This window comes from Terrapene carolina, unplaced genomic scaffold (genome assembly GCF_002925995.2).
Source record: "Terrapene carolina triunguis isolate 2854851 unplaced genomic scaffold, T_m_triunguis-2.0 Scaffold137, whole genome shotgun sequence".
Lineage (NCBI taxonomy): Eukaryota > Metazoa > Chordata > Testudines > Emydidae > Terrapene > Terrapene triunguis.
This window is the reverse complement of record NW_020664488.1, coordinates 2,065,516-2,087,683: the sequence shown is the minus strand read 5'-3', so window position 1 is coordinate 2,087,683 and position 22,168 is coordinate 2,065,516. Positions and strand designations below refer to the sequence as shown.

General features: G+C 46.8%; 2 protein-coding genes across 6 annotated transcripts in view; one reads left to right on the top strand and one right to left on the bottom strand.

Moving 5' to 3' along the window:
- AIFM1 (apoptosis inducing factor mitochondria associated 1) overlaps positions 1-16,687 on the bottom strand; it is a 37,905-nt gene extending 21,218 nt beyond the window's left edge. For 2 of the 5 annotated variants that reach the window (XM_024197259.1, XM_024197267.1), the window contains exons 1-2: positions 16,551-16,687; positions 3,403-3,545 (exon numbers count right to left, since the gene is read on the bottom strand). In XM_024197259.1, coding sequence (XP_024053027.1) covers positions 3,403-3,545; positions 16,551-16,641 — 234 coding nt within the window. In that variant the 5' untranslated portion in view covers positions 16,642-16,687. Of the gene's footprint in view, positions 1-1,746; positions 1,875-3,402; positions 3,546-16,550 lie in introns of those variants that run through there. The other 3 variants (XM_024197275.1, XM_024197284.1, XM_024197293.1) reach the window with 3 other exon arrangements.
- Positions 16,688-16,849: 162 nt separating this feature from the next.
- Positions 16,850-20,323, top strand: MARS2 (methionyl-tRNA synthetase 2, mitochondrial). The gene is made up of 3 exons (XM_024197028.1): positions 16,850-17,101; positions 17,334-17,668; positions 19,098-20,323. The coding sequence occupies exons 1-3, from the start codon at positions 16,876-16,878 to the stop codon at positions 20,280-20,282; spliced, it is 1,746 nt and encodes a 581-aa protein (XP_024052796.1). The 5' UTR covers positions 16,850-16,875; the 3' UTR covers positions 20,283-20,323.
- The last annotated feature ends 1,845 nt before the right edge of the window (positions 20,324-22,168 follow it).

The window sequence follows — 22,168 nt, the reverse complement described above, 5'->3', positions numbered from 1 at the left end:
CACCAGATAGCTAATAAATAAAAGGGAAGCAAATTAACTGTCTGAAGGTATTGCCTAGCCTTGTGTGATTACGTAAATCCCACATGCACTGCATCTCTAGTAATGCTCTAAGGAAAAGCAACTGCTAAAATTTAACATACAATAATTAGACACCACGGTTTGGACCCTTCTCAGAGGGCATTAAAATTGCATACAAACTTGGATCTTTTCAACGTGCAGTGTGCCTATCAGGGCAACTAAAGCTGCAACGGCAAAAAACAAATGACACTGAAGACATTTAACAGTTTTTTAGCAAAATATTATGTGATCCAAACTCTGTTTAAACGGAAGTTAACAATCCTCTTGATGTTTTGGCATCTCTCCTACTGCCTAGACAGTTCAAACTTTACTTATCTCCAAGATTAAGCTTTGCATAGTGAAGCAAAGTAAGGTAAAGTCTCAAATGAAATCCAAATTATTTCAACCTTAATGCAGAACATGAATAAAAAGCAGAGGCAGACAAAAGCATATCTCTGGGATAGAAGCAAAACTTCAAGCATAATAGAAATACTGTTTAAGAAGAATTAGCATAAAACATTTCAAACTGTTACTTGTAATCAACTGTACAAACCCAAGGTTTGTAAACCTACCTCTGTGTTTTAGAGAGAGGTAGAATAGTGTGAAGTTGAGAAATGAGTTAAAAAGGAAGCATACAACAAATCAAAATCTGACCATTTAGGAAAGCAGATACATATAGGTGCACATATTAGATCGAACCACTTCAGGCACTACCTCTGGATAGGTTTTCCAAAGGGACACTGCTAAGTACTTATAATAAAAAAACAAAGCTACTCTCTTAGCTATTTGACAGAAGTGCTTTATTTAATGCTCCTTCTGTAGCATAATTACAAAGGTAGGTAAATGAATTGCCCCCCTTTTTCTAATGGAGCTTGAAGTTAGTGGGTTACTTCCTTATTTGTAAGCTTGGAAGGATTAGATCATCAGTAAATGTTGGTAAACATCAATTTCACCATACAGGCAACCAAAGAAAAAGTATTTCCATAGATAACTGAAATATACAGATAGGCAAAGACAAATGCTGCTTGAGAACTATGAGTCTGATTTAAGGATATTTACTTTGTATACTTTGATGTAATGTTGACAACTTGTGTTTTAACATATATAAAGTTTTAATTTTTGAATATCAATATCTATCATTAAAAAAAATATTGTCTGGGCACCCCATAATTTTGCACAACTGAAAATCTGAAATGACAAAAATTGGGGAAAAAATACTTAAAAATAAAAATGTATATTATTGGTCAAAATTATAAAAAATGAAAATCAAATTTTGCTAAGCCTATTTATTTGTACACCAGCTCAATGATGTCAGCATAAATCTGGTAATGTGACTTGTTAATTAACTTTGCTTCCCTGCTGGCTATGAAGAAAAGCAAAAGACACAGTCAGTCCTACACAAGCTCTGGCTATTTTGACTTTAGATATTCAGTGTCAAAAAATTAAACTCAGCAGGAAGTTTCCCCATCAGAGACTTGAATTGTGTGGACAGATCAAATTTGGAGTTGTATACTATTTGACAATGTCCCTTTAAATAAAACCCCAGAGAGGACACTTATCATAGGATTTAGTTAAGTTATTATATGACTAACTTGATATTAGACATATGACAGGCACAAAGATTTAAATCATGCCAGGGTATCCCCCACCCACCCGCCCACTAAAATGCATTTAGTTCAAGCATCTTACATAAGCTCCTGCCCCAGTGACTGTTCCTCCTACAATTAAGTAGTACACTAGGTTGTTGCCATCTTTCCCAGGAACACCTGTAGACGTTAGAGATCTAGATGGGGGTCTTAGATGATGACACTGCAAAACTGTAGGTGAAGACAGGCAATGAAAGAAAAGAGAAGGAAAGAGTACTGAATATTAATGAGGACACTTCATCACACAGCTCTTGGCAAAGCAGGATTCGTTTTCAGTTACCTTGTTGGTCAAAAGAAGTGTGGCTAATACATATTTATCGTTTCAGGACTTAAATACTATGAAAGCCTCTTCCCTTTCTTATGGGCATATTCATTTCAAAGTGGACATAACATCTTCTAACCAGAAAGGCTCCGCTCTGATGCAATGTCTGCTTTCCTGTGTGCAGCTGGGGAAGGAGATGGGCATGTGTATGTCTCAAGGAAGATGAGTTCACACACCGGGCTCACTTTATAGTTGGATTCTGATTTTTACTGAAGTTTTCCAGCAGGAAAGGAGACTAGGCAGGCAAGCAGCTTACCCCCCAGGCCACACGCTTGTCCATGGTTTTTCCACATTAGAACATGGGTCTTACTGTTCCCAGCCCTTTGTTCTAACAACTTTTCCACAGTATTTCCTTGCTAAATAAGTCCTCCTAGAGGAGCACACAATTTAACATGTGGTTCTGCTCCCCAAGGAAGCTTTTCACATTCAGGAAGCTCCTGAGTGGCAGACTTATTTATTCTAAAATTTGATGGGGAGAATTATTTCTGACCTTTCCCCACTTAGGTGTTCTACTTCCTGGCTGCAGATCCATGACAGAGGTCAGATCACATTTGCCAGGCAGTTGGAGCTGGCATCTCTGAATTGGGGAGGAGGGTGGCAGAGCACACCTGAGAGCCAAAGGAATAGGTAAACCACATTTCTCCCCCAAATGTAACAAACAAACAAAAGTTCTATTTCCCAGGCTCCCCATCTATGTGAAGAGTTTCATTAAGGTAAAATCAGGGCAATAGCCACACTAAGTATTTGGAATACTTGTGTTTGATGTTTTAAATCAAGACTATCAACTGTAGATAAAAACATACACAATGCTTCTCTGTAAGAAACAGAACTTCAAAAGGGTAGATTCATATTCCTTAAAATGGAACTTCTCCATTACCAAATGCTATTTGTGTCTTGAATTCACTCTGCCTTAGAACCTGATTTACCACCTCAGCCTGGCTGAACCATTTTGCTCTTTTTCCATTACATAAAGGGAGGTTAAAAGAGGTCTATAAATATCAGATTGGGACAAATACAGAACTTAAACTTAGAAATGAAAAAAGAAATTTGGCAAGCAATGGCCTGATTAAGTTTGTTGCTCAAAGGATAAACCATCAGAACTATGTTCTAATTATCACATACAAGATAACAGACAGAGCTGTGGTTAATCACAGGATATAGAAAATAATGTTTTTCTAGTAAAGATAAAAGGTAACTGAAATGACAAGAGAAAATATTGGTTAATTTGCAGCCAGTTCCAGTTTGGACATTAGATTCCTAGAAAGTTTTCCAAAGCAGGAAAGAACAGCAGAGGTAAGAGGCAAAGGAGGCAAGAGAAAGTAATCATTTAACAGGAGCTGTGTTGCAGCTTCTTTCATGAACCGCCTTTCTACTTACATATGCACCTGCTCCTAACGTTGATAAGCCCACAATAAGGACAAAAACAGAACTATCGCCTTTGCCCCCAGGTGCACCAGAGCTAGCCATTTGTCTGCTCATCTGTAGTTTTAAGGGAACATTCCATCGCTGCAACAAGTTGCCTAAGGAACACAATGTTTTTAAACAAAACACAAAGTATTGTCAATACATAGTAATATTTTAAGGTATAGCAATTAACTGTATTATAAAGCCAAGTAAATCAGCTACTTGTTTGAAGAGCCCAACGCCACATTTGACTGATCCTAGTGAATTACTTTGTGCTAAAGCGAGACCACTACACTAAGTTTGAGATCCCACCTCCCCTCCTTCAACAGCAGAAAATGGAACTGCTACTGTACTCAGTCTTTGGAATTTGTATTCAAACTCCCCTCACAGCCCCCAGTTATTGAATACAGTACTGCCCAAATAGCTTGTTCACAGGAGAGGAATTTCCAGCACAGTTTAGACCCTGTCCATACTGGGATCAAACTCTTAGCTGCAACTGTGTTTGCACATGCTGGGGGTCAGCAGGGTTCCCCTGCAACCGGTGAGTATTTCTGTGAGAAGTCAAGCTTCCCCCTGAGCTCTCTAACAACTTATAGATGGTTCTAAGGCCTGGTCTACATGCCAAAGTTAGGTTGATGCAAGTCACCTTGTGTCAACTTATTTGTGCATGTGTCTACCTTTAAATTAGTCTCCAGCTGACATCAGCACCCCGTTACAGTGACACAGTAAGACCACCTCCCGGTGTTGAGCCATGGTTGAACTATTGAGGTTGATGACACTGCATGAACTATGTTGACCCTAACAGTCCTCCATCAGCTATCCCACAATTCCCCATTCCCTGAAACAGTGATCACCCTGGTCACAATTGTAAACTCCACTGACCAGGGGTCAGAGACCAAAAGCCACCACCCTTAAAGCCCCCTGCATATTTCTGAAATGCTTTTTCCTGATAGCCCACCTTGGCAAGTACACCTAGCAGCTCCCCTTGCTCTATGCAACTGCCCAACCAACCATGCTGGCTCCATGCGCCAGAGCCACTCCTGACTGGAGTACACGGGAGGCATTGCAACTCCTGCACCTATGGGGAGAAGAGGCTGTGCAAGCACAGCTATGGACCAGACACAGAACTGTGGATACCTGCAAAGAGAGGCACAGGGGTTTGCAGGCAAAGGGGTATGGCAGGAACTGGCAGCAGTGCTGTGTGAAAGCAAAGGAACTTTGCCAGGTGCACCACAAGGCCAGGGAGGCCAACAGTTGATCTGATGCTGAGCCACAGACCTGCCGCTTCTGCAATGAGCTGCATGCCATACTTGGCAGAGGCCCCAGTAGTGCGCCACAGACCACAATGGATACCTCAGAGGAGCCCAAGACAGAGCCCCCTGTCATGAACAGCAAGGAGGAAGAGAGGAGTCAGGGGAGATGCAGCTGAGGAGGAGCCTAGCCATGTCATGAGGCAGGACCTGCCTGAGACTCCACCCCAGTCTAGCCAGTCCTGCCAGCCAAACATGGATGAGCCTGCTGAAGGGGAAGGAACCTCAGGTAAGCATGGGGATGTATTTTTCCTTACAATGTTTAAATTTAAAGATGGCGCCCGGCCCATCCCCAAGTCAAGACAAAGGTATCAACTTTTCATTGTTCTACTCAGACGAGAAGAGTTAGTGGCACAACAAACAAACAGGTAGAATTGGCATCTGCTTTTCATTCCCCTGTTGGGGGGGGGGGGGGGGGGGGAGGTAGGGTGAGCCAGGCAGGGCAGTTTGGTTTTATGTACATAGGGATGTCCCTCAATAAAACTTTCACAGAGATGCTCTGCAATCCTCTGCCGAAGGTTTCTAGGGATGGCTGCCTTATTTCTTCCTCTGTGGTAGGATGCTTTCCCGCACCACTCTGTGATGAGTTCAGCTGGCACCATTGCAGTAAACTGGCTAATAGCATACAGACCCAGGTGGCTTCAGGATGCCAGTAGCAGCCGCTCCCTCTGTTACGCTCTGCAGTGAGATACCAGCTAAAACCTCCACTGCTTGTGGAAAACAGGACCAGTACTCAGTGCCACTGCTCCATGCTCCCACCCTTAGAATAAGGACTGAAATTTTATTGTTTCATGCAACTGAAATTCCTTCCCCCCCGACCTGCCATCTTGCCCTGGATGGGCCATACTCACCATGCCTAGGGCTGGAGAGTGGAGCTGTGCCCAGGCACTCTATAGCTGAAGTGTCAATAAGCATGTCTTATTAAAAGTGTTTATGGGAATAAGGGAAGAGAGTTTTGAATCTCTCTCTTCCCGTAGTGGCTCTAAATCCTATGGCACATCTGACTATTGTTATCAGCAGATTCTGGCATGGAGGCTTTGCGGGCTGCCCCCTCCACTCCCACAGAACGCCTGACCCTGACAAGGAGGAGAAAGAAGAGGACCAGGAAGGACATGTTCAGCAAGATCCTGCAAGCCAGTGCTGCATCAGACTGTGATAAAAAGGGCCTGGAGGGCCAACGTGGCAGACAGCAAGAGTGGACAGGAGAAAGGCCCGAGAGTCCCAGCAGGAAAAGGAGAGGGAAATGCACGAAGGTGTAATCGGTCTTCTCAGGCAGCAAACCCAAACGCTGCAGATCCTGGTGAGCTACCAGTCCAAAAATCCCAGAACTCCAGCTCCAGCTCCCTACATACCATATGGAATCCTGGGCCACATCCTTATCCCTGCTACTCCATGCCGGGGGACAGCAAGGGAAACCACAACTTCAGATACTCTAACCGGAGAGACCCACGCCTGGTGTATATGTAGTCACAATCGACTACATTTGTGCATTCAAATGCGCAGAAATGTTTGCTGCCATTCCAATCTTCAAGTTCCATTCCATTAATTTACAATTAACGTTTGTATTGCCTCACATGCTTTTTGCACATTGATTTTTCCTGTGCTGTTGGTGCAATTCAATAAATTTCTGTTTTTTGAGAATGAGATTATTTTTATTACTTCACACCACATGCGTACTTCACACCACAAGCACACAGTACTTGTAAATGTACAGGATCACAGTGCACGCACATCCTGGCAAACAGCCAGTCCTATTTATAAATAGACAGCAGGCACCACCCAATTCCTAGCAGCACCCACAGCTCGAGGCTAGAGAACACTCCAGAATAGCACCCTACTGCAGCACTTTCAAAGCAACCCTCACTAGCTCCATGCCCAGCTCTTGTGATGGCCCCTATGTCTGTCTGTTCAAAGTCAGCAGACAGCCACTCATGACAGCTTCCCCTCCCCTTTGCCTCACAGATCTTATGCAAGACACAACAGCCAACTATAACCATTGAGATATTTTTCTCAGTGAGATCTAATCTAGTGAGTAAACACCACCAGCGTCCCTTCAATCCACCACAAGCATATTCAACAGTCATTCTGCACCTGCTGAGTCTTTCCTTAGTGGTCTTGAGGTGGTCAGCGTAAGGTTCATGAGACAGGGGAGCAAAGAACAGGCTGGGTCCCGCAGAATCACTACTGGCATTTCAAAATTGCCAATGGTAAGCTGCCAGTCGGGAAAGAAAGGCCCTGCTGGCAGCTTTCTGAGCAGTCCTGTGTTCTTAAAGATGCAAGCATCATGCACCTTCACAGACCAGCCTACACTGGCATTGGTGAAGCGTTCCCGGTGACTGACCAATGCTTGCTTAACCACAGAAAAGGAACCGTTTCTGTTGACGTCTCTGTTGCAAGGTGGACTTGTGCTAAAATAGGGACACGTGTGGTCTTTTGCCCCACCACAGTTTGGGAACCCCTCACTGCCTAGCCATCCACCATGTCCCGCACATTGCGAAAAGTCACAGTCCTGAGTAGCAGGAGATGGTTAATGGCCCTACACTCTTAACTGACAATGGTCCCCACTGTGGATTTTCCAACTTCAAAATGATTTCCCACTCACTGGTAGCAGTTCAGCATTGCAAGTTTCCAGAGTGAAATCACCACTCTTCTCCACTGTCAATGCAGCTCTCATTTTGGTGTCTCTGTGCTGGGGGTCTGGGCACAGCTCAGCACACAGATCCAGCACTGTGGCCTTTTGTATCCAAAAATTCTGCAGCCGCTGCTCGTCTTCCCAAACCTGTATTATGATGCGATTCCACCCAGTGCTCATTTCTTGGGCCCAGAAGTGGTGCTCAGCTGTCTGCAGCTGCTCTTTGAACCCCACCAACAATCCTGAACTGTTATTCGCTACATCCCTTAGCAAACGGTCCTTGAAGAAATCCTCATGTCCCCCGTTGCTGCAGTACTTCCTGTGGGTCTGTAACTACAGGAGAATTGTGCCTCCTGTATTTGCAACATTCATGAGAATAGCACAGAGCTCTGTGGGCTCCATGCTTCTGTCAGAGCGGGCAGACACCGAAAGTGCCATGCGGGTTGGTAGGATTTTTTTTAAAAAGGCACAACTATAGGCTATGAATGGCATTATGCGATGGAGAAAGTTGCATGCTGGTAACTTGACTCCTAGCTCCCAAAGGTCTTACGCGACTCATTTCTACCCCATACACATTGCAAAAAGTTCCCAAAAGGCATTACACCCCAGACGGCGACATGCAACATAAGACTCCTGGTGAGTATATACAGTGCAGATGCAAGCAGCCAAGCATGCATTCGCACGAGCAATACACAAACTGTGGTCATTGTACAAGAATGTACACCTCTACCCCGATATAACGCTGTCCTCTGGAGCCAAAAAAATCTTACCGCGTTATAGGTGAAACCGTGTTATATCGAACTTGCTTTGATCCGCCGGAGTGCGCAGCCCCGCCCCCCCGGAGCACTGCTTTACTACGTTATATCCAAATTTGTGTTATATCGGGTCGCGTTATATTGGGGTAGAGGTGTACTTTGTGTCAACGACAGTTTGTAGTGTAGACATGTTCTGAGACCCAAGTCAAGGAGAAGTTACTAGAACCCAACCAGCAAAAAGGGCCTTGTCTACACCAGAACACTTTCCTATAGGGTCCTACAACTGATACCCCGAGTGGAGTCAGATCAGTGATATCAATAAGCATGCTCATGCAAACTGTGCACCAACAGTCACTGGCATTTTAAGTATTGTCATGCTAATCTGCTCTGAATGCTGCGCTTAATGCAATGGGCCCCGGAGCCCTGCTTACCCTAGCTCCCAATGTTGCTACCATTGGTGGTAGCAATGGTGAGAAATTTTCACAAACTTCCCCCCAGTGTAGAAACAAATGATGGTGATTAAACAGTTACAGCTTGCTACGGCAGGCTGGACAGAGTCTCATGATGCCTTCCCTACAGTAGACTTGCATACTGCAAGTGAAAATCATTACAAATGAGAACTCTGACATGCTTCCACAAACATTAATGCCAGATGCTGTATATTACCCCAGATTATCTCCACATGAAAACCAATTCCAAACAGAAGACAAAGAAGATACTGTCTAGAGTGAAGGGGGATTGTTACTCGGACTAAATGGCAATGGCCCTCATTCTGGTGATCCAAACAGCTACAGTCCCATGTAAGGTGTCAGCAGGAACTGTCTTAATCTCAGAGGAGCAGTGTACAGCAGAGGGGCAAGGCATTTGTCTCCCTGACAGAGCAGTCCCTGCTAACTCAGGAAGTTTGCTGTTGGTGCATGGGGGTGAGGGGAGAGACCAACTTGATTAACTCAATCAACTCTCTCAACTTCAAAGAGAGGCCATCGGAATGCAATTATTTAGCATGGTGGACAAAGCCTGTATGGTGATCCCCTTCACCTGTCTGGTTTTCGGTTTGTGTGTCCCATAACATGCTGTTCTAGCACAATATTTCAATTGAAGTCAATGGGAGCTACAGGTGCTAAGCACCCCTGAAAATCTGGCCTCAGGTACCCGACACTGGACTTGCAACAACTGAGACCCCTAAAATCAGTGGCCACTTTTGGAAAATTTGGCTGCATCTGGAAAGGCCTAACTGCAACAGAGGTGAATGGAGACAAGAGAGAAAAGGACACAGAAGAGGGTGCTTGGGAGGGTCAACCAACAGTTCTGTGAATCAAACACATATCTATTATGTTTTATATTGAATTTGAAATATTACAAAAAATGGTATTCACACTATACCACAGTTAAGATAATAAAACATCAGGAAATTCAAAAGGTAACTTGGCCATATTACACATACAGTATGTTTTCATAGTCTGTACTTCTAGGAACCTAGATATTTCACAAGAGAGAAAGAGAAAATAGTACTTAAATGCAACACAGCTGAGTAATGTTGGAATATTCGGATCACATCAGTGAATGCAGCAGTCAATTATGTATTGTTAACGTTGCATTAACACACTTCTTTCCCTTTAATTTTAAGCTTACAGAGCTTGTAAATTCTTTTAATAAGAGCTACTAGACTAGCAAAATTTCCAATCTGTGCAGACTTCACAAGCCGCACCATAAGCACTAGCTGTGAACTTGCGAACAATCCATGTTTCCTGAGTGTGCATATGGAAATTTAATTTTCTCTTGTGAAGGCTTAGCAGGCAATTTTCAAACTATTTTATTCAATCAAAACTAAGGTATTTTATGTGTAGTACAGGCACTACTTCTCAAGGAGGACTGTCCCTATGCCAAGTTTAAATCTTCAGCCATTTTTCATATAGCTCTCTTTAAAAAAGTGGCTAGATTTTCTTAATACAGGAAAAAGGAATTTTTCAAGATCAACTGAAAGAATTTTGCTCCAATTTATGAAAAGGCCACTTTTAGGTAGAGATCAACATGCAAAATTTAGGAACACAATAAGAATTTTCCTAAATTTGTAAGCATGAAAAATAGGGGAGTAGAAGGGAAACTTTTGCATAACAGTGACCAGTATAAACATTAGCAACTTTCAAGGACGTGTGCTGCTAGATTCTCCAATGGCCTTCCAAGGTCATTGCTACACTCCTGCTGAAAGCAAGGCACTGATCCTTTGGAATTCCTTTTACTTGGCCACCTATAGAACCTGGTCTACATGACACACAGTGATTGTCTGAATAGGGCTTTGAAGAATTAAATTAGCTGACAGGATAGTCCAGGAAAAATGTGTCAGCTAACTCAATTTTTCACCACCACATTCAAACACAGCAACAATCTGTAATGTGTACAAGACCTAGAAGACCTCAGCATGTCTGATGTGCCTCAAGACTTGCTATGAGCACACTAATTCAGATTTCCCAAAAAGCTGCCATGCCAAGAACAGCCACAAGTGAGACTCTGCCTCTGCCAGAAGAGGAAAAACTAGGGTTAGAACAGTCAAAATTCATCACTACAGATATCAGAGGGACCCCTACCACTACCCACACTAGGTGTCTAATACCAGAGCACATGGCTCTTCCTTGTAGCTCCTGCCCTCCAACTAATGAAGAAATCCATTTCAGACCTCCCTGCTCCACTGTTTCCATTACATTCACAGGGAGACCAAGCTTCCTAACCAAGAAGCTCTCAACACTAGAGCAAGGGAACATTCAAACAAATTGAAAGGTGCCAAACTCAAAATGGACAACAGAAACTATCTTTTCACACATCTACTGTGGAACCCACTGTCCCAGGATATTGTTGAAGACAAAAGCTTATCAAGACTCAAAAAAGGACTGGACATTTATAAAGATATCATCTGAGAATAACAATAAAAAAGAAAAAGTGTGGGAATTGATATCAAACCTCCTGCTTTGGGATTTAAACCAGTTTCTAATTATTAGGGTTTAGGATGGACATTCAAGGGGAACATATTATCCCACACCTACCTACTGCATGGTTTCTTGCACCTTCCTTTGAAGTACATGGTGCTGGTGACTGTTCGAGACATGATACTAGACTAGATGGACCATGGATCTGACGCAGTCTGGCAAGTCCTATGTAGGCGCTTCCCTCCACAGTCTGCATTTATCCATGATGCAAGAAATTTGGAAAGCATCCTAAGGTGACCGGTTCCTACCTGGCCAGCCAATTCAAAGTCACACACAAGCTGTGTCTATACTAGAGAAATTTTCCAAAAGGTCTTGCTGTAGCCAGGGCCGGCTCCAGGCACCAGCCCACCAAGCTTGTGCTTGGGGCGGCACCTGGAGGGGGGGCGGCGCGGCGCTCCGGCCGCCGGGGAGAGCGGGGCCACGGCTGGGCTCGCCGCCCTCCCCCTGGTGCCCTCCCCCCGGCCGCCGGGGGGAGAGTGGAGCCCCCGCCGGGGCTCGCCACCCTCCTCCCAGGGCTCCGGCCGCCCTCCCCACCAGTGCCCTCCCCCCGCCCTGCGGGGAGGGAGAGGGGGGGGGCAGAGGCTTTTTTGCCTGGGGCGGCAAAAAAGCCAGAGCCGGCCCTGGCTGTAGCTACCATCAGTTCATCTCCACAACAGTTTACACTGGGGCTCCCAACTTTGTTAACAGATCACCAGAGTTTGTAAACCATCACCTGATCTTGTTCACAGCAGGTCTAACAACACTGTGCTGAAAACACTGGCAGCAGTCCATTTACACAAGAGCTCTCAGAACTGCAGAGGGGAGGACCTGAACCAGTGCTGGCAATCATGGAAAGCATTTGCAAAATTTAGGCAGGGCTTGAGACCAAAAGTTACCTCGTAATATTTACTCCCAAATAAGAAGGTTTGGGGGGATTTTTTCCAACACAGGAGTTAAAGTTGAAAGTGTGCTTTAGAGTCCAGCTACTACCCAAAAATTACACCCTCTTTATAAAAACCCTACACCTTTGAACAGTCTGGGAAGTTAACATTTAAGGGATCCTCTGTCATATCTTCTCCATCGTTCTGTCATCACTTACTATCTTACCTGATTTACACCAATAAATGTAAGTTGTTTTCTTTGGCTGCTAGGTCTATGTTGTTTATTCAGTGGATAGTAAATATTTCAAAGTGTAGAGTCTCAGGTACATTGTTACATCCAAGTTCCGTACATTTTCTCAGTGTGATGTATTGGTGGAACAGAGTGGAAACACGACTGATCTGTGGCGTCATAAGATAGGCTGACTCTATGGTGTTGAAGGGTTATATAATTGTGGGTATAGCTTGCAAGTTTGTATTTTTAACTCCATTAACAATAATATGTAGCAACTAACAAATGCAAGTTTTGTAGCGAGTAGTGTTGCACTGTGTCTCTGCTATACTACCATAGAAATGGAGTCTGAATAAGAAACAGGATTTTATTTGTCATTTTGACCTTTGCACAAACTTCACTAGTTTTAGAGGGACAGTTAAAGATGGTTGGGTGGTGTAAAACGGGCAGTGTGAGAGTGAGGTGTGAATCAGTTAAGTTCCAGAATTTTTAATTTTCTGGTTTTTCTAACAGTGTCAAATTTTGGTCAAGATTTATTTTGGGAGGAGTCCACTGGAACACACTTTCAACATTAACTTATTAAAACAAGCTTTGTTTGGGAATTTCCCTGATTTTAAATGAGTGCCAAGTTTAAGTTGGGTTAGCATATAAAGCCCAGAGGAAGGACCCCACGCCTCCTCCTCTCATAGATCATAGCAACTCAAAACAGGGTTTCCTCTCCTGCATGAGGGATACATAGGATAGCGAACAATGGAGGAGGGACAAGCTTTTGTGCACACGGGAAACACTAATTTTTATGTCCAGAAAATTCAGTGTGGATAAAAGAACACTTGGCCTCTCTCTGTCCTTTCCAAGCACCAGTCTGCTTTCTCCTACAGAGCCACCTCCCAGCCCCTCATTCCAAGAAGCTAGGCACAGTGCTTTTCCTCTGATTTGCCCCACACCTCCAAACCATGACTATCTTGGTTCCCTGTCAGCTCCTCCTGAACACTGCCCCTCTGCATTTGCCATTAGTGCCATACCCATTCGCCCCACTCCATACCCCTCACCTCTGGCTCAAGCCAGCAGCTGCAATAGCACAGCCTGGAATCAGCTGCAAGCCAGTTTACAGTTCTATATGAATATGGCCCAGGTTGTGACTGTGGGTCACAGGAAAAAAAAAGAGGAAAAACAAAGAAAAATCCCCCAACTCCTGCATCCTGCAGTTAGTACACAGGGATTTCCCAGCCTGGCCCATTGCGTGGGATTCAGCATCATCAGACTTAAAGCAAAACAGCAAACCAGGATCATTTGCTTCAGTCAGGGGAAACACACACAAGTCTCCTACAAGAAACTGCAGAAGCAAGAGTCAGTTTCCCAGTTCATCCTTGGTTCCAAGTCTGACTATGGGCCCAAGACCTTCCTGGGGCTGTTTCATTGTTGAGCTGAGAAATAAGAAGAGAACATCATTCTTCTTCTCCTCAGAGACTCTCCCCCAGCTTTCCACGACATATTCTTTCATTTGTCAAAGTAAATTCTGCTGAATTTCATCCTCACTGCCCTTGAACTCACTCAATTGAAACTAAAGCCCTGCTCTCCCTCCCTGGCAGTATTTCACACACTCAGGAATACTAAAGATTTTTATCTAGTCTGAAGCATCCACAAAGAGCACTAACAGTCTTGTTAGGCAAGATCACTTACGCTAAATGACGGAATCTGCATCTTGCAGTTTCAAAGTTTAAATAAAAACTGTAGCTCCTTTCTATGGAACAACGACAACATACATATAAAAGATATTTTAGATAGGAAAACTCGAGTTTACCAGGCTACTGGCAGCAGCAGAATATCAGAAGTGGATTGGCTGCAGTGCATGGAAAGCAGGACTATGGCCAGCTGACTATATTTGTGTCCATTTCCCTTCATTATCATCAAAGCAAACTTCACATCCTTTGCACTGTAAGGCTAGTCTTGAAACCTCTGCTGCACCTTTTCCACTTAGAGTTCTCCAGTTTACATGCTTGCAGTAAGAGTCAAACTTCAAGACGGGGAAAGTGAGAAGGCAACATTGCATAGTTCTTATCTCATGTCATGCACCTCAGGAAGGAAGGGGGTGGGGAATAAAGAAAGCTGAAAGTTCAAATCTGTCACCCTTTAGAGGAGGAATGGGAGAAAAAGGCAACAAGATTCTAAAAAAATTATAGATTTATTATTTCAGTAGCTGTTAGAAAACATGTCCACTCTTCAATGAAAAGATAATTAACAAGATTCTCTGGGCTATTAATTTGGCAATGCTCAGGAACTACTACAATAGGCCACTCATCTTAATCGGTGACCTGAGAGGCGCAGGGCAAATCTCTTCTACCAAAAGATATGCTGGAAGAGAAAGAATATGCCACTTCCTTAAAGGTTAACATCTGATGTTAAAAGTAAATGGAGAACACAAGGACAGATAGTGTAGAATAACCTGCTTCCATGCAAGGATCTGTCATAAAAATTTTTGCTGGCATTTTCATTTCACTGCTCATGCAGACCTCTCTGAATACTTTAAAAGTCCCCAAAAACAAAACCAAGAGAAGATGAATTCAAGCCAAGAGATCTCTAAGCACCAAGGTCCAAAGGCCTGGGCATCGCTTAAAGGTGAACAATGAAGCCTAAAGTCTCCTTTATTATGTTCAAAGACAGATGCAAGCCCTCTCCCCCCACCCTAGAACAGTTTCCATATTTGAAACATCAGATTCTCCCTTCTTTCTTAAAGGGCTCCGGAAAGATCATTGGAGGACCAGATTATTGACATAGAGCAGGGGTGGGAAGACAAGAGAGAAAGCTGATTCTTAGACCACAAACAGTAGTCTTAGGCTGTCAGTTTCCAGTCTGAGAATCAGCATTCCTTCCCCACCTCATTTTGGAGCATGGGGAGCTGAAGCTGAGGTTATAGCCTTGTGTGACATCAGTAACATCCTCCTCCAAGGAGCTTGCCAGAAACTGCTAACAAAGAAGGAAATGAGCAGATATTGATTCCCAATATGAAGGACAGACAAGCAGAACAAAGTCTGAGATCCTCTTCAAGTCCTTCTATCAAAGGAGGAGTAGAAAGCAAATGCACACTGTGTGTGTTGCTTCATAGTTCATTCGTAAGGAAATAGCAATCTCACCTCTCAATCCTAGAGATTAAGATGGCCTTCCTACAACACAGAATTAGATTAATGGAATGGGAAGTTGCACAGGGGACTTCATTCACTGATCTCATGCTCTGAAAGCTCAAAATTACATCCTTAAACAGCCCTCACACCGAGATGTCACAAACTCAAGGACAATAAACAGTGATAAACACAGTAGTGCTAAGAATCCATTTAATGGTGCCATGGAAGCTATTTTTCACTACCCACATTCTGATGCAAAAGATCACAGAAGTGGGTAAAAAGCAACACAGCTAAGAACCTCTAACTTTTACCATTAAACCCCATTGGTTTTATTTCTGTTCTAGACTCAAAGTGTCTAGGACTCACACCACACTTAAATAACTGTTTGAGGACTCACTCACATCCTGTCTCTCTTCCACTAGGAGGTACTCAACTCGAAAGCCATTCAGCAGGCAATGCTGCAAGGAGCTCTAGCAGACTGTCACTTCACACCTAAAATATTTCTTTGGAGGCCCAACTCCTTCTAGTCACCATCCTCAGCCCTGCTGGCTGACAGCAATGAGATCGGGTTCCAGGAAGGGGTAAGAATACAAGAACTGCCATTCAGTCAAACCAATGGTCTATCTAGCCCAGTATCTGGTCTCAGACAGTGGCCAGTACCAGAAGTTCAAGGGGAGTGTACAGAACAGGGCAGTTGGATTGATCCAACCCCACTTCCCCTCCCAGCTTCTGACAATCAGGAGTTCGGGTGTCTGGAGCACGGGTTGCATCCCTGACCATCCTGGCTACTAGCCACTGATGGACCCACCCTCCATGAACTGATCTACTCCCTTGGCTGCCTCTGCTTAACTCATTCTGCCTTGGTGCCCCGCAGCCGCCTTGTTCAGCTAGTAGCAGTGTCCAGGCGGACACTGGCTCCTCCCCACCCGCCGTCCGGCTTTCACACACCCACTTCCCCGGAGGCCCCAGGCAGCTCCCGAGGCCCTGGCTCCCGGCATAGCGCCGGGCTGTACTTCTCAGCACCGGCCTCAGACCAGGCAGGGGCGGGGCTCGGCCCCGCTCGACTCCCCAGGGCGCGAGGGCTCGAGGGACTGGCAGCGCCCTGCTCCCGCAAGCAGCGGGGTTCGCCCCGGAGCCGCTGTGGGGCGGGATCTGGCCCGGGGGCTGATCGCGACCATGCTCGGACAGGCCGGTGTCTGGGCGGCCGGGAACGGGGGTCGTTCACCCCGACCCACCTGCCGCCGCCCGGCCCCGCGGCTTCGGGGTCAGGGAGCGCAGGCTCCGCGCCAGCTTCTCCACCACGGCGGCCACTCGGCAGCGGAACATGGCTGCAGCGTGCCCCAGCCTCCACTCCGTTCTGCACTGACCCCGGCCTGCCCTCGGCGCATGCGCCGCCCGCAACGCCGCGCCCCGATTGGGAGATCCCTCCACGCACGCGCAGAGCGCTATGGTCCGCGAGGGGAGACGTCTCGCGTTGCGTCACTCACCTCTCGCGAGCGGGCCGGGCTGCGAAGTGTCGCTCTTGCCCCCCGTCTCTATGGTGCGGCCGCCGTTCTGACCATGCTGTCGTTACCGGCGCGCTGCCTTCTCCGCCCGCCGCGGCGTCCGCTCCCGGCCCCTTCCCGGCGGGGAAGCTCCGGGCCCGGCCGCCGCTGGCTTCTGTCCACCCCGATCTTCTATGTGAACGGGCCGCCGCACATTGGGCACCTCTACTCGGCGCTGCTGGCCGACGCGCTGCACCGACATCGGGGCCTGCTGGGGCCGGGCCCGGGCCGCCTCGCCACTGGTGAGCGGGAGGGAGCCGGGGGCGGTGAGCGGAGGGAGCGCGGGGGCGGGTTAGGGGCGATCCCGGGCCGGGAGCGGATCCCTGGGGCGGCAGCGGGTGCGGGACTTGGCAACTCTCCATCCCTACCGGGCAGGCGGTGCCGTGCTCGCTGGGCAGTGCCCACGAGAGGCGGATACCCCTGCCCTGCAGCCCCCCTGGCCCAGCACCCAGCTGCCCCGCTTGGCTGTTCCAGGGACGGACGAGCACGGGCTGAAGATCCAGCAGGCGGCAGCAGCGGCCGGGACGTCTCCCTCTGAGCTCTGCGTGCACGTGTCCGGCCTGTTCCGCGACCTTTTCTCCCGGGCTGCTGTCTCCTTCACCGACTTCATCCGCACCACGGAGCCGCGCCACCGCCGGGCGGTGCAGTGCTTCTGGGCGGCGCTGCAGGGCCGCGGGCTACTCTACAAGGACTTTTACGAGGGCTGGTACTGCACCCCGGACGAGTGCTTCCTGACCCAGGGCCAGATCACCGAGCGCCCCGATGCCCAGGGCCGCCCCTGCAAGGTCTCGCTGGAGAGCGGCCATCAGGTACAACACTGAGCTGCGCTGCCTTCCTCCCTGCCCTCCTCTTGGCATAGCCCGATGCTTCCCTGCCTCGCTGGCCAGAGCAGGTGTGCAGGTGCTTTCTCTTCTTCCTTCCCACCCTGTGCTCCCCTTACGGATGCTCAGCAGACCGCCTGTTTAAGAGAAACAATAGCAGTTCCATAGTTAATGTAGCAAGAGAGAAGCTGAAGTTTCAAATCTCTCTAGAATTTTCTTGTATGGTTAGATCAGCTTGAAATTTGGTGTGTCTGTTCATGGGCTGGAGCAGAGTTAGCTGTCTAAATACGCACTCATTTAGTCAAAGGATTTTGGAGATGTAGAATACTCTAAAAGGAGACGGTTTTAAAACCTCAACCTTCTTATACCAATCTCTGGGCACAAATGGGGACAAAACAGAGGGCAATAACCACATAAATCACATGTCACTTCACTGTAGGTATTGAGAGCTAGCATTCAGCACCAAGAAAAGCCTCCTATATGTAAAAATTAGGGCTGTCAAACAATTTAAAAAAATTGTAATTAATCGCTGGATTAAAAAAATAGTCATGCTTAATCTCAGTTTTGATCACACTGTTAAATTTAAATTGGTATTCTATTACCGTTATAAATATTTTTGAATTTTTTCTACATTTTCAAATATATTTCTTTCAAGCACAACACAGAATACAAAGTGTACAGTGCTCACTTTATATTATTTTTATTACAGATATTTACATTATGTAAACAAAAAATAGGTTTTTTTCAATTCACCTCATACAAGTATTGTAGTGCAATCTCTTTATTGTGAAAATGCAACTTACAAATGTAGAATTATAGAGTCTACAAGTCGAAGCATGAAGGGGCACACGAATGTTTAACATATTTGGCACATAAATACCTTGCCAATGCCAGCTACAACAGTGCCAGGTGAACATCTGTTCTCACTTACAGGTGATATAAATAAGAAGCAGACAGCAGAGGGAGAGGTGCAGTCCTTGTAGTAGAAATGTATGGGGACCATGGCCAGGGGCGGCACCAGCGCAGCAAGCGCAGCGTGTCTGTGGGAGGTCCGCCAGTCCCGCGATTTTGGCGGCAATTCGTCGGCGGGTACGCTGAAGCCGCGGGACCAGCCGATCACCCGCAGAAACGCCGCCAAATCCATGGACCACCCGCAGGCGTGCCGCCAAAGGCTGCCTGACTGCCGTGCTTGGGGCGCAAAAAACATAGAGCCGCCCCTGACCATGGCTCTGCAGTTCCTGGTTTTCCAAGGTTCGAATTTTGAGAATTAAGCTCTTGTGCAGTGGGGGGGTCTAAAGGGCACCAAGCACTGTTGGATGTCTACAACCATAACTCCATGTTAACAAAGCTATGGGTGTCTCTTGTAGAACGTAGTGAAGGGTATTGGTTGTAATTCATTTTTCTCTCTCACTCTCAGGTGCACTGGACCAAAGAGGAGAATTACATGTTCAAGCTGTCTGAATTTCAAGAGCCGTTACGGAAGTGGCTCCAGGGGAATCGGCATGTCATCTCCCCTGAGCCCTTCTACCAGGTGGTGCTCCGATGGCTGGAAGAGGACTTGCCAGACCTGTCTGTCTCCCGTGAGAGAAGCCGATTACAGTGGGGTATCCCTGTCCCTGGTGACTCAACACAAACCATTTATGTGTGGGTAGATGCCTTGGTGAACTATCTGACTGTAGCGGGTTACCCTGATGCACACCATGCCTGGTGGCCGGCTGCTCACCATGTTGTTGGCAAGGACATCCTCAAGTTCCATGCCATCTACTGGCCAGCATTACTCATGGCTGTTGGGCTTGATCCCCCAGAGCAGATCTATGTGCACTCCCACTGGACAGTCCATGGGCAAAAGATGTCGAAAAGCCTGGGCAATGTGGTGGATCCAGTGGCATGTTTCAAGCAGTACACGGTGGATGGCTTTAGGTACTTCCTGCTAAGGCAAGGTGTCCCTGAGCGAGACTGTGACTATTATGAGGAGAAAGTTATTAAGCTGGTGAATTCTGAGCTGGCGGATGCGCTTGGGGGGCTTCTCAACCGCTGTACAGCCCCTAGCATCAACCCCAGTGGGATTTACCCACATTTCTCAGAGTCGTGCTTTCGAAAGGGCTCTGACCACATGGATGTGGAAGCCTCAGGTAGGGCTTTGGCTGAGGACTACGAGCTGGTAGCATCAGTTGATTGCTTGCCTCTCCAGGTGACTGATTATTTTGAACACTTCCAAATATACAAGGCTTTAGAATCTGTTGTTGCGTGTGTGAGGCAGACCAATGGCTTCTTCCAGAGACACGCGCCCTGGAAACTGTGCCGAGACAACCCTGCAGAGAAGTGCTGGCTTGACACAGTCCTTCATGTGACTCTGGAATGTCTGCGGATTTATGGGATTCTGCTGCAGCCAGTGATTCCAGCCACTGCGGACAAGTTACTTTCCAGGCTGGGTATTAAGCCTGAGGAAAGGGCTTTCACAGACTTGACCTTTCTGCCTCGCTACCATGGAAAGCCATGTCCCTTTGAAGGAAGAAGACTTGGCCCTGACACAGGGGCCTTATTTCCTAGGCTGGAAACACCAAGAAGGCGTCAGCTGGAAATCAAAGGCCTTAGACCTTGACAAATAACTGCTGTGAATAAAACCTCCAGGGACACCCAGAACATCTGTCTCTGTTTAAGTATGTTTTAAAAAAATGTTAGCAGCTCCTTGGATCAGACATCAGCTGGGTGGGTCTCATGCAGCCTCCTCCTGGCTGGGATGCCCTTGCCAGAGCGGGAGGCCTGAATACCTCATTGTGATAGAACCCCAGGAGCGTGATCCAGGCCTGTTGTCTTTTGTGGGGTTTTGAGTGGAGTGTTCTATGATGGTGTCGCTGGTAAACATCCTCAGCTGCTCTTTGATTCAGTCAGCATGGGGAGGGTGAACTGGAATTGCAGCACAGAGCTGGAATGTTGCTGCTGTTTGCTCTGCTGTGCGGGTGGGACATGAAAAGGGATTAGGATAATGCCGGACTCCTTTTTAAAAGGGTAGATCTTTGCTGCCGGCCCTTTCTAAATAATATTTGGGCTCTGAAAAGTTAACCCCACCCCCACTTCTTACCCAGTTAGTTTCCTTTTCCATCCCTGTCTGCCTCTCTCATTAATGTGAGGAGTTGGGTGGTCATTCTACTAATGACATCTGGGCAAGAGCACAGCAGGCTGTCCCCCTGAGTGGCCTCTCCTCTTCTGGGGTGAGATCCCTCCCTGCTAACACCTCTATGCAGAGAGGACCCAGAGCCCTCGGGGGCACTCAGACCTGCTGGCTGACTTAGCAGGTCAGGGGTGTGAGAGAGAGTTGAAGTGAGAAGGGCAAGGGCTAATGACTGGGTAGTGAGGGGAACTGGGGTTGGTGTCAAACCCTATAGCCAGCTGTTCTGCACAGGGCTTTGGATGCTGAGGCTTAAATCATAGACTATCAGGGTTGGAAGGGACCTCAGGAGGTCATCTAGTACAACCCCCTGCTCAAAGCAGGACCAATCCCTAGACAGATTTGTTATCCCAGTTCCCTAAATGGCCCCCTCAAGGATTGAACTCGCAACGTTGGGTTTAGCAGGCCAATGCTCAAACCACTGAGCTATCCCTCCACCCCTGTGCTGGGCTCAGTGCCGAGGCTGGTGCCTTTGCCTGCTGGCATCAATGGTAGCAGTGATAGCTGCAAGAGCGCTCTGTTGATGGCTGTAGAATGTGAGTTTCTTTTGTCCTCGGGATACAATGGCCCCTACATGTGTTTAGTAGCTTCATCCTCCTGCGTTGGGGGTTGCAGATGGGTTGGAGCGCATGCAGTGTAGATTTTCTGCTGAGTCTGACCAATTGCCCTGCAGAGCTGTGGGATGTTATGCTATGGGAGGGATGCAGGAAGGTACCATCATCGTACAGCTAATGAAATTGTACTCTGGGGCAATTGCTCATCTGTCCAGAGGCCATGTGCGGGCAGGATGTTAGTCTGTCACTGCTGCTGTTCAGTCTGGACGTGAGGCTGCTAGGAGGATTGGATGAAGCCTAGTTTCCAGTGTCTGTTGTCATGCTCTGTAGCCTTGGCCAGGCTGCAGTTGTAATTGGCCTCTTCCCCTCCCTCCCTGTTGCTCATGGATGTGCTGCCCTGCACCACCACCCCCATCGCCCCGGACCCCCACTGCCTTTCCTAGCCCCGCATCCATCTCCCCACCCAGGGCTTAATTTGTCCTGGGGTTCGCTGAGAAAAGTGATATTAACAAACATGCAAGTATCACTTCTCACAGCAGACTTACTAGCTAGTTGGGAGGCAGTGATGATACTTGTATGTTTGTTAATATCACTTATAGCAGCTTCCCAGCTAGCTACTAAATGTGCTGTGAAAAGTGATACTAACGAACATACAAATATCATTTTTTCACATCATTCTTTTTATCGTGTCTGCAAAAAACAAACAAATCCTACATCAATAAATTACAATGATTTGGGCGTTTATATTTATTTGTTTTCCTAAAG

Bases quoted from the DNA above. Each gene is read 5' to 3' on its own strand.
- MARS2 (XM_024197028.1), top strand. From the start codon at position 16,876: ATGCTGTCGTTACCGGCGCGCTGCCTTCTCCGCCCGCCGCGGCGTCCG. The intron at 17,102-17,333 runs GTGAGCGGGAGG...TGGCTGTTCCAG, and splicing joins CCCGGGCCGCCTCGCCACTG to GGACGGACGAGCACGGGCTG. The intron at 17,669-19,097 runs GTACAACACTGA...TCTCACTCTCAG, and splicing joins CGCTGGAGAGCGGCCATCAG to GTGCACTGGACCAAAGAGGA.